The following is a 12,190-nucleotide window of genomic DNA, read 5'->3' as shown; positions in this document are numbered from 1 at the left end:
CTCATAGCACCCTGCAAGTCACTAAGAGTGTGATGAAGGGGGAAAAATGAACAGCTGCTTCTGAAATTTCAGGATAGTCCATCTTCCCACTTGTGATGATGACTGCTCACCTTGTTGGTCCAGGGGGCTCATCTGTGCTCAGGAAGTGGGTCACCCTTCACCAGCCTGGGCCTCCCTTGCTGCTGGGCAGCCCTGCCCAGCACACACAGCTCTTCAGCAGCACAACATTGATCGTGTGCAGCCTTCTCAAGCATCTGTCTAGTTTTCTTCTGTGCTAGTGCATGAAAATGCTACTTTGGCATTTGTTTTCTGGTAGAGCAAGGGGTCAGGGGGAAATCCTGCTGAGACTACCAGTCAGGACACACAGATCCAAGAAGCAAAGATCAAAGGCGTCTGTAATACAGGAAGAAGCAGAGGGTCAGTCCGGAAGAGAGGGCATTTGATTATAGTACAGGGGTAATATAAAGGGGATAACACACAGGAGAGGGTGGTAGTGTCCGAAAATGAGTAAACAAACAGATGTGTAAGACTCTGCTGAGAATTTATTTACTCCAGAAGACACAATCCTTATCTCTTTGAAAGAAGAGAAGACCACACCAACCTTGGAACACTTCTGCTCCCAGCCACATTTGTGAGCAGGAGAAAGTGTTTGTTTATGGATCCCTCCTCCGTGAGTCCTGGCCTGATGGGCTGGCCTGTCCTGCTGTGATTAGTAGGATGCTAATGTGTGTAATCCTTTTGATCACAGAGCCCAGGCTCTATAAGTCATGTCACTGTCACCTCAAAGAAGTTCAGCCATGTGATAGATCCCTTATTAAAAATTTTTGCTTTGACAGATTTAATACAGTTATTATTGAAATCCTTTTTTTTTTCTCTTGTACAGATGGAGAGCTTTTCTATTAAAAATACAAAAAATAATGCTTATTCATGAAGTGTTAATGTGGGAGTAGCTTATTAGGACTTTGCCCATAGGTATTTTAGGTAGGATGATCAGCCCAAAACATCTTGATTTTACAATGTGAGCAACAAATGTGATTCCCTGTGCTTTGTTCTACCAGAGTGAACTGCCCCATACAAAACTGTGAACAGCATGGAAGCATTCATCTGAGTCCTATAAAGCATCCTCTTCTGCAGCCTCCTTTTTGGGAGGCAAAGAGTTGACTAATTACTCTTTGTGTAATAAATGTACTATTTTGCTCTCCTGTTGTGACAGACAAAAGCTGTCATTTGAGGAAATACACCATATGCTGCCAATTGGTGTAAGGACTGGTTATATCTGGAGCACAGAGTATCAGTGAGTGCTCTTTAACAATTACCCCTTCTCTGAAAAAAATCTGGGCCAATTTCAGTGGACTGATGTGCTGGTCTGTCATCAGTGAAAGCCAGCTGTTGACATTTTGAAAACCAGCTAATACAAACAGTGGTATCTGTGCATGCTTGGATATCCTCTCTCCCTGTTAGGCATTTACATTTGTTTGGATGCTCAAGAGCCTCAGCCTATCAGTGCTCAGTCAGGCCTGGATTGGTCCATGGCAAATTTAAAAATCAAACTTATTTTGGATACCAACTCCCATCCATGCATAGTCAGACATGTTTTTCAGCATTTTGTGACCCCAATACTCAAACCCCCACATTACTTAAAAAAATAATCTCTCTCTCTCTACCATTTTTCCTTGGAGAATGTGAGAAAGCAGAGTGTGAAAGCTCCCAACAAATGCAGCACCTGAAGAGCAGCTGTCACGCGTGGAGATCTGCCCCAGGAGATGCTGTGCACTCTCTCTCATGCCATGGTGGGTTTGCAGATGCATCTGCACCGGTGAGATACAAGACAGGAATAACTACCTTCTGAGAGTTAAACAAACTCTTTAAGACTTGTTCCTCTCATCCTTCCCACTTCCTAATTTTATTGGAGACACATTGTATCATTAATTTGTTCTCTGGCACGGTTCCTCCAGGATTTCAGTGAGGTCTTTTTGCTCAAAGAATGCAAAGAGGATGTGAGCTGTAATTTTCACTGTCTGTGAATCTTTGTGTTAGAGAAAAAAATGTGAACTCTCCTGCCCGCAGGTAATGAGAGTTGAACACAAAAATTCACATATTTCTTTTTAATTTCTTTGAGGTGGATGGGAGGGACTGGCCTGGGAAGACATGCAGAACAACATAAAGTTGGCTTATCTTCCAGCAAAGACTTTGGCCTGTCTTCCTCCCATGTAGTCTGCAGAGATGATTATGCATGTAGCACTAGCAGCTTTTAAGCCTTCAGTACAGCACTGACTGCAATGGAAACTTTCTTGAAGCTTTGCCTGGTGTGTATCCATGATGTGATCAGAATCCTTTGGTCAGGACCCCCTTCTGGTGCCTCCTCTCGTCTGCTGCCTCTTCTCTGCTCAGGAGCCTTCAACCCATGGTGTGTGTTTTGTGTCCCAGCCTCCCTGTCCCTCCCATCCCTGGAGGGGAAGCAAAGTTTTTTTTTCTACCCCTGTGCCAGACCTGCACTCCCTTAGCAACCCCCTCACTCTTCCCTGCAGTGCAGAGATATCAGGAAAGGAGGGTGCAGGGGGAGTTCTAGCAGGGGTCTAGAGGGGAAAGAGGATAGAGGGGAAAGTCACATTGTATTTGAGGGGAGGTGGCTATTTGTAGCACTGAGAGATTTGTGGGAAGGAGTTTTGATTTTCTTGGAAATGTGTGGGGCATGCCAACAGAACAAGACATTTTTTGGGGGAAAGGTAGAGAAAGAATATTACACAGTTTAGTTTCCATCCCAAATCCCTTGTCTCTGAGGCAGGATTGCTTCATCTGCACCACTTCTGATAGATGTTCAATCTGTTCTTGAAAACCTGTATTGATTCACAGCCTGCCAGCATAAACAGTCAATAACTATCATTATGGCTAGACAGTTTCTTTTAATACCTAATCTAAATCACCCTTGCTGCTTCCTAAGCCAGTCCCTTTGGTAATCCACTTCTGCAGGGAGTAGGACAAGATTATTGCAGCCTTTTAGCAGCCTGACATATTTAAAACTTGTTATCATCTCTCATTCTCTCACCCTCATTCCTCCACACTTTTCTCCCAACTAAACAAGCCCATTTCTTGTACCCTCTTCTCTAGGGGTCACACTTGGCTAAATCTTTTATCATTCCTGTGAGCATCTTGCTTGAGGTAGGGCACAAACTGGAAATGGGGCTGAGCGGAGTAAAGAGCCTGATGTGTGATGCTCATCTTGATATATCTCCAAGCTTATTCACCTGTGTCTACCAAGCCCTGCACTGCTCTCATCCTGAAACCATAGAATTGTTAAACTTGGAAAAGGTCTCTAAGATCATTGAGTCAAATCATGTCGTCCCTCTTTGTGACTATAGCCCCAGAGACTCTTTTGCTGTACTGCCTCTTTTTGTTTTGCATGACATCCTTCTTCTTCAACATGTTTTTTTACACCTGCCTGTATTGAATCTCAATCATTCATTTCAGACTGGGTCTTTGATTTATTAAGATTTTATTCTAATTTTAATCCCTGAAAATGCTCACAGCATTCCCTAGAGATTTGTAATTGTAATCTTCCTCTTAATTTACAAGTCATTAATGGAAATACTGAGTAGAACAAGACCCCAGGCACTGTCCTTCTGTGTCTTTTCAGGTTGCCATTGGTCTTGCTACTGTTCCTTGAGTAGATATTTGAAGTATTTGTATGCCTGCCCACAGTGAATTATACCTCAGTTGTATTCACCTGGTTTGCATATAAGACTATCACATGCATTCATCAAAGCTTTCCTCATTCCAACGTGTGACTTGTGCTGTTTTTTCCTCCCTAGTCACTATGCTTCCAGCTCAGTCAAAGAAGAAAATTAAATAGATTAGGCTTAATTTGTTCTTGACAAGTCTGTATTTTCTGTTTTCTCATGGCTTTATCGTGTGGGAGTGGATGCAGCTGCAGTGCAAGGCGGCAAGCAGGGAGATGGAAATTCTCCTTGGATCACACATTTGCTCCCTCCTGCTCCATGATAATCAACATTTGTTATAAGTATTTACAAGGGAATTGAATAATTTGTCTGATTTGAAATCAAAGCAAGGCTGTTTGGTCTATGATACCCCAGATCTGTCTCCTTCCCCCTTTTGTTTGAAGTTGGATAATATGTTTGCCCTTCACTCATCCTTTGAGAATTTCTAGAAGGTATTTACTCATGGCTAGGAGGCAGCCCTGACTATTTCCCTACTCCTTCCTTACTCCTAGCCTATGCTTAATTAAGCCCCACCAAGTTGTATACATCCAACTTACATTAATGTTCTCCAGTCTCTCCTGTGTTCTAGAGTATCTTTGCATTAAATAGCTAACATTTGATCATAGTGAACATTATTGTTGGAGGCTCTTCAAAAACATTAATTTATCTTTCCCGATGGAGCGTGTGTCTGCAAGTCAGTGGATGTGGTGCTGGCTGTTTCTGTGGGCAGGGGCATGGCATTCTGGGGTGGCTGCATGCACATCACCACTGCAATCTGCTGGTTACAGTCCCATCTGACCTTATTGTCCTGCAAAAGATGAAATTAGCAAGGTAAAAACCTTGTTTAATGTGCTTTTGATAGGCTGTTTTATATGCACACATGCAAAGCCAGAGTGAGAAAACAGGAGCAATTAAAATGTCCAAAGCCTTAGATATTCTCCTGGGATATAGCTCAGGGTTATATTTAGACAGAGCAAGTAGCACCATCTAGTATTGAAACAACCATAAGAACCTGTTTGCCATTGCTCTAGTCTGTCAGGCTTTTATCACTTGATCTGAGACTTTCAGGTTGTGTCTCTCTCTCAGGCTAGGTTTATTTTAATATTGTCAGCTAAACCATTTCCAAGAAAAACTAGAGGGGAGGAGAGAAGGAATGTTGTTTTGCCCACATTAGAAAGGGGAAAGAAAATAAATCTTTCAGCTTTTTGATTAAGAGCTGCGGTGCCATCATGTTCAAGAACAGGATTTCTGGTGACAAGGCTTGGAGACATCTGTGCCTGTTCCTGGCAGACTCTGCTTTGAGTTACTCCATTTTCTGAAGACTTTTCTCCCCATCCATCCCAGCCCAGCCTCTGGTGCTGATGAGCCCACGGGTGACCCCGCCCTGTGCTCGTGCCCTCACTGCTCCAAGGGATGTGCCAGCAGAGCGTGCCTGTGCAGGGCTGTGCTGCTGGAGTGGGAGCATCCCTGTAATGACAGCTCCTGCTTCTTCCAGTGTAGGTGAGATGGGCTCTCAAATCTGGGAGCAGGAACAGAGGTTCTTCTGCTGGAAGTGTAGACAGGACAGTAGGTGTTCATCAGATGGGGAAGGAAGAAATTGGGGTGATGGATGCAAACTGAGAGCTGGCCAGCAGAAGCTGTGAGGGGTGCAGGAGGAAGGATGGGCTGACTGCCACAGTGGTGGGCTGTGTGGGAAGAGTGGCTCAACTGGTGGGACCAGGAGACAGGAGGGCAGAGAAGGGATCCTGGAGGAGAGGGGGAGGACAGCAAGAAGTGTTGGTGAGTGTGGGAAGGGGGAAATGAAGGCACTGGGTTATGTGGTGGTGAGGAGTTAACAGGGTGGGGGGGACATGGGGCTTCCTGGACAAAAGTGTTGGAGTTGGATTAGATGGACAGAGGGATGGAGGAAAGCACAGTACACAAATTACTGCAACCAGTTTTTTTGGCTCATCTCAAAATGAGTTTGTGTCTTCATTGTGTGGACAGCTATTTGCCATACTTAGGTTCGTGTGCAGAGGCACTAGGTTCTGGCAGCAGTTGTTTTGTGCCTAATTCACTTTTAGAGCTGAGTCCTTCAAAAAATCAGGATGTAAGCACTTCAGACTGGGTGCCTAGAGTCGAGAGGATTGTTTCACTTTAGTCTGTCTGCATAAATATTCTGTCTGGCACATGTCTGATATGAAATGAGAATAATGTCACCCAGACGTGAGTGAAGATAAGCTAGTTTAATGTGTGACCCATCTAGATAATACTCTTTGTAATTCAGATGCCTGTTAGTAACTATATCTTCAAAGCAGTGTTTGAATAGCTGCTGTAGAGACAGCCCAGGAAGAGCTGCCATCACCTAGCCTGCACACCAATCAAGGACAGAGTCCTGCAGAATTCAGTAGCCTCAAGTCATGTAATTAGAGACAGCAGCAAATTGTGTGTCCTTGATTTGGGCAATTCTTGATGTTGTATGCTTCATTTTGCAGCATGAATCATGTTCCTTCAATGTTTTATTTTCTTGAAAGATGTACAAAATCATTTATATTATTGTTCTAAGTAGTTCTGCAGAGGTGTGAGGGCAAATAATGCTCAAGAAGGATTTCAGGGGTTGTATTCAGCCACTGAAAGGGTTACCACTTTCCCCTACATTTCAAGTAGTGGAGGGCAGGAGAGATGTTACAGAGGGCAGCCAGGACCAACTCCTCTGTCACTCCTGGTCTCCCACCCAATGTGTAGCTGCTGTTCCACTCTGTGGAACTTGGGCTAAAGGAAGGAGCCTGCCAAGGGGCAGCTCAGAGCACCATGGAGCAGAGCACCATGCATTCAATGCCATGCAAGTCGTTTCAGAGCACAGAGGTAAGACCTGCTTCTGCCATTGCTGCAGGTGTTGGCATTCACCATCACTGGTACTGGTCATCATTCAGATGGTGGTGGTACCCCCCGAAATAACAAGGCTTGGGAACTCCTGCCACTGAAAACAACTGCAGACAAAGGCAGATCATAAATAGAAAACAATGTGTTTCCCCACTGAGAATGAGTTCCAGAAGCAGCTCAGAGGAAACTAGCACCAAATTTCTTTGGGGTGTTTTTCAGGAGTGCGTTGGGCTTTTCTCAGGCCGGAGGTGAGCTCCGTACTCCTGGAACGAGCACCCCAAGGTGAGGTGCTCTGATGACGTTTCCATCTGCCGATCCCATTGTGTTCCTCTTGCCCAGGCTGTGGGTCTCCATTGTGTCTGTCTACATGGGGGCTGATGCTGATTTCCGCCGTTCACACTTGTTTCTTTGCATCTGAGAGTGCTGCTGAGAAGTTTCCAGAGAAAAGCTTGGCCCCTGTTTCCAATGTACTGCAGAGTTGTACCGGCTGCTGGGGACAAGTCGGAAACACTGGCAAGATAGCAGGCATCCTCAGGAAGCAAACCCTATCAGAAAGCAGTGATGTCATTGGCAAACAAAACAAATGAGGGCTGGAAAAACAAACTGTTTTGCAGCATTGTTGATCTTCCCTCAAATTAGAAGCTCTGCACAGCCTTTACTCTGCGGTCCAGACTGACAGATTATTTACATAGAATGCTGCAGCAATGGTTTTGTTACTCCTGCCAATCCAATTCCTTTGATTTTATTTTTTAGGTTTATTTATCTAAGGGAGGGTGGGGTGAGTGTCCCAGAACTCTAGCCAGATTCAGAAAGCTGGCCAGCATCCTTGCACATGATGGGTGCTGACATGGTTGATGTCCTGCAAGCTTTGATCAGGCAGGACTTCTGGCTTCCCTGTCCCTGATCAGGTCCAGTGCAGGAGATGCTACTTCCCCATGACTTCTGCACTGCCCTTTGAGGCTGTGTCCTGACAATGTCCCATCTAGTGGCCCCCTGCCACCACTGCTACTGGCTCCTTGGAGCTTGTGCCATGAGCACGGAGCAGGATTCTCCCCCTTGGCTGTTCCCATTGTGGTGTTGTGATGGGCATAGTGATAGCATCCTTCTCCCAGATGGGCCTCCCCAGCACACGTAACCATGGGGTTTCCCCTTCCACACATGGTGAGTTTGCAGAGCAGGAAGAGACAGTCATACCAGTTCCTCATGGCACACTTCCACTTGCTGCTCCTCTCCACTGGTGCCAAAAGAAGGATCAGAGTAAACCCCATGGGCTGGAGGTTTCTCACCCACACAGCTTTGCCTGTCTGATGGCTGCAGTGGGTGGCAGAGAGGGGGTTAAACTCCTCTCCAAAGCAGCCTTCTAACAGCAGGAAAAGCACATTTCTTCCTTGCACCTGTGAGCACTTCGATGGGCTTTCTGCTGTTTATGGAAGTCACATTGGATTTTTCTCCTGTTAGAAGCTGAACAGCTCTAGCAACCAGCTGTTCCCTCTGCTCTGCTCATACCTGGCTCCTTGCACAGTCTGGGCAGGGGGTGGATGGAAAATCAGCTTTTTAGGTCAGCATTCAAAAATAACCCACAAAGCCTTCCCTTCTTCCATGAGGGAAGGGTCCTTCTCCTCCCTGCTTTTTGCCTGCTTGTCCTTACTGCTGGCTCATCTACTCCAAGCTCTTACCGGGAATTTGAAGTTCTGTTCTAGCAGGGGCTAATATCCTCAGCACAGAGCTTTATTTCTCTGTTTTGAAAGGGTGTGTAGTGTTGCATGTGTGAAAAGGGAGGAGATTCATTAAGCTCTAGGGACAAACCGGTTTAGGTGTTCAGGAGGCTCTCAGGGTGGAGAGCCACTTTTGCAGTGTTCCAGGTTAAATTGTGGCTCTGCATAACAGCTGTGCCTGTTTTTCTACACTGTGAGCTCTCCTTGGGCGAGTGCTGTGGCCAGTGTGGGCAGTGCAGAGGTAGCTAGAAGGTTCCTGGGCGCCTGGAGCTGCACACCAGGCTGGCTCCACAGCTGGCACAGCATCCAGGAGTCAAGGTGGGACAGAAAATGGGTTGGGCACTGGATAGGCAAAGAGTGGCTATAACACATGGAGTGCTGCAGCACAGAAACTGGTTTATATGGTGTGCCAACACATCCACTTCTGTGTATGTGTAGCCTGAGAGATTTAGTACTAATAAACATGGAACAGCCATCTCAGTAGTTGCTCCATTTCAGGTAAATCCTTGTGAACAATAGGAACAGACCTCCCTTTCTTCATGCCCAGGAAGAGCATTAGAGACAGTGTATAAAATGTACTTTTGTTATGATCTTTGCAGAGACAGTCTCCTCTTAAGCAGCTGCTAGTGCAGGGCTCATGATCCTCAGGTGGACCTGCTGCTACTAAGGACACACAGTACTCACTAGATGTGTTAAATGAACTCTTCATGCAGGGAAAAGAATCTTGTGGTTATATTTTACATAAATCTATTTCTGTGTGTTTTGTGTGTTTTACCTTTTTATTCACCTTTTAAAAATTTCTTTCTTTTGTTAACACAGTTCAAACAGGGAGGAATGTATCAGGATGGGTCCATTGTTTTGTACAACCTTCAGAACAGAACGTTACCTTCCTTCCACACTTTTTAAAACTCTGGAAGAATGGGTATTCTATAATTGCCATTACAAGCTGTGAGAGTGGTATAGGCAATAGAGATTGTTTTCAGACAGCTGATTCAGTTTGCTGGATCTGTGCTCTAGTCAGTACAGAATTGAGGGCTGTCACTGGGGAAGAAAAATCTTGACCATCCTGTGTCTTGCAGATCCTTGAGACACAATACACATGAGCATCACGTGTTGTTTAGAGTCATGTTGCACAATGGAAGTGTGCTGTGAAAACAGCATACTTGAAATCTTAGGTTTTGTGTTATTCTAGCTGAGGATTGCAGCAGACCAATCTAGGGAGAAAAGAAAGTAATCTGTAAAAAGGACTGTTTAGCTGGGTTATTGCATGATATTACCTGGGTTTCTCATGTGGTTGCATAATTCGTTTTTGTTCTTATGCATATTTCGTCCTTGTTCATGTGAACATTTCTTTTTAATTGGAATATGCAGAACTATGGGGAGAGGCTTATTGCTTTGTAATCCACCCCCTCCTCCTGCAGCAACTTAAAACATAATACAGAGCACACCTCTCCATGACTGGAGAAAAATAGTTGTCTAAGGAAGTGCCTGCTCAAGTTGTAGGCTTACCTCCAGTGCAAAGTTTTTATTTTGAGGTCGCATTAGTGAAACTTGAAAGCTGCAGTCACCAGTGAATTCTTGAGTGAAAGGGACTGAGTCAGCAGCAGCAGCACAGCATCTGCTGCTTGGCTGAGTGCAGGGAGGTGTATTGTCTAGGGAAGGGCAGCACATGTTTCATCAGCATCTGCATGCACTTTGCTTCTTCTTTTTTATTAAGAGACTGAAAAACTGAGTAGCGGAGATGAGACTCCTAGCTTCCTGAGCCTACCAGCTGATCAAAGGGACCTTTTCTTGCCTAAGTGGCCTTCTGATTGTTTTTGGTTGTGTTTTGTAGTGATGGGTCCAGCTGGAAAGAGCTTTCTGATGGCACAGCTGTGAGTGAATCCAGCACAACATGTTCAGTGTCGAAGACCTTCTGATTTCTCATGGATACAAATTGTCGAAAAATCCCCCTGCTTCGTACGAGAGCAGATACGATGGATACCGGCATGAAACCATGGGGAGCAGATCTGCTCAGAGACCAGCACTGAATGGGATTGAAGCAGAATCCAGAGCTGGGGCCTACAGCAAGAGACCTCTGGTGAAAACCAGCTCAAGCAGCACTGAAAGCAGCCATGGGAGCCAAGGGAGGCAAGCAGGTCCTGGTTACCACCATGACCTTCAGGGTTTGTCCACTTTTCATACTTCAGAAGGGGGGTAAGTTTCAGCATCATGCCATGGCTTTGCTTTCTCTTTCTTTTGGTCTTAACAGATAACTAATCATGACTCTAACCCTTAACACCATCTTCCTGTGATCCTTTCCTGCTCCCATCCCAGTAACCATTTCCGTTCACTGGATGGCCACATCCAGTGGCACATCCATTCACCTTCTGCTAGAGAAAGGCCTTTGAGAATACAGGGATAATGGGAAGTGGCTGAGTGTGGGAAAATATGTTTTACTAATGAGAAAGGCCTTTCTGATGGACTTAGGAAAGCTTAGTTCCGGCACAGGGGGAAAGAAAAGGAAAAAAGTCATCCTGTTCTTCAGTTTGAAAACTGCACCCTGCTTTTTCTGCCACTTACACACCCAGGTTTTCCTGTGGATTCAGCCACATGCAGCTCTTGGTGGGTGATCCTACATTCATTGAAGACTTGCTTGTTCTCCTAAGGCTGCTCTCGTGGAGTAAACATGAGAGGGTGCCTGTGCACTTCTTTTACAAACAACTCCAAGCCAGTGGAAGCTGTTGTTGTCACTCCAGAGAACGTGCCTGTGCAGCCATGGTTTGCTCAGCACCGAGTACGTGCACACCAGGCTGGGCAGGAAGAGCTGAGTGTACACAGCGACACTCAGCCATTGTTCTGCAGCTATTTGAGGGCTGCAGATGGACAAAGGAAAGGGGCTCGAGCAGAACTGGAAGCCAGCCCAAGTGTGACGATGGTTTGCAAGGAAAAGCCCCTTCCTCCTGCCGAGTGGGCTTGAAACTGAAAGCAGGGCAAACACTGTCACCTTGGGAGCTTGTCCTCTTACAAAGACCTTCAGTAACATGTGGCAAAGCCATGTGTCCCCTTACTCCTGGGCTTGTCTGCTCTTTCCCTTCATATCTTTTCCCCTTGCAAGCCTGTTTGCCTGGAGCAGGAATGGCTGCTGGTTGCCAGTTAGGATAATGGGCAGGAAGAGATGTGAGCCCTCTAAAGCAGTCATAGGACAGCAAGTCCTGAGGAAGGTCCCCAGGTGGAACCATCCATTCTAGAGAAGGAAGGATAGAACACAGATGTAAGGGTAATTGGGAGAGTCCTTTCTGGTGTGTTTTGGATGAAGTAAACGGCACAACAAAAAAAAGTGAGGAAAGATACTGAAAAAGAATAAAAGTGAAGAAGGTTTTGAAGCAGGGGAAGAAAGTGTGCAGTGGTGCTGAAGCTGATGCTCAGTTTAGTGTGGAGAAATACTGTTGTGAAGAGGATCTCACTGTGTGAGGTGGAAGCAGCCACAGCACTGCTGCTCCTGCAGCCTGTGTGTCAGAGCCTGTGTGGGTGCACAGGGGTTTGGGAGGGCTGCTGCCTCCCTGCTTCCCATTCCTCTGGTGCATCTGCAGGGGCTCACACATCTGCCCCACATCTTGGATATGGCAGAGATATCTGTAATTGCTGGCCTTGGCTAGATATCAAATAATGCTCTCTAACAGTTTAAACATCTCTTCCTAAATGCAAGGGGTGGGACGTGCCAGTCTACAGCATAGTTAAATATTAATCCTCGTTTTTAAAAGTGGCTTTTCCACATAACGTAGGGAACACGACCCTGGAAATGGCTTTGTCACACTTTCATAAAAATAGAAATATTTTCTTGCTATTACTGCTACAGCAAGCTCTGATTCCCAGTGAGCCTACTGGGAACTGAGAACAAGGTACTAGCAGCTGGAG

The 12,190-nt window shown here is 45.6% G+C and overlaps 1 protein-coding gene across 5 annotated transcripts in view; it reads left to right on the top strand.

Moving 5' to 3' along the window:
* Positions 1 to 12,190, top strand: part of JCAD (junctional cadherin 5 associated) — a 60,357-nt gene that overhangs the window by 33,190 nt on the left and 14,977 nt on the right. For 3 of the 5 annotated variants that reach the window (XM_054273441.1, XM_054273438.1, XM_054273439.1), the window contains one exon: positions 10,128 to 10,489. In XM_054273441.1, the coding sequence (XP_054129416.1) occupies positions 10,188 to 10,489 (302 nt within the window). In that variant the 5' untranslated portion in view covers positions 10,128 to 10,187. Of the gene's footprint in view, positions 1 to 1,752; positions 1,817 to 10,127; positions 10,490 to 12,190 lie in introns of those variants that run through there. The other 2 variants (XM_054273440.1, XM_054273442.1) reach the window with 2 other exon arrangements.

Source organism: Melozone crissalis, unplaced genomic scaffold, assembly GCF_028551555.1.
Source record: "Melozone crissalis strain CALT ecotype California unplaced genomic scaffold, PUWL_Pcris_2 ptg000016l_1, whole genome shotgun sequence".
Taxonomy (NCBI): Eukaryota; Metazoa; Chordata; class Aves; order Passeriformes; family Passerellidae; genus Melozone; species Melozone crissalis.
This window is presented reverse-complemented; position numbering and strand designations above follow the sequence as displayed.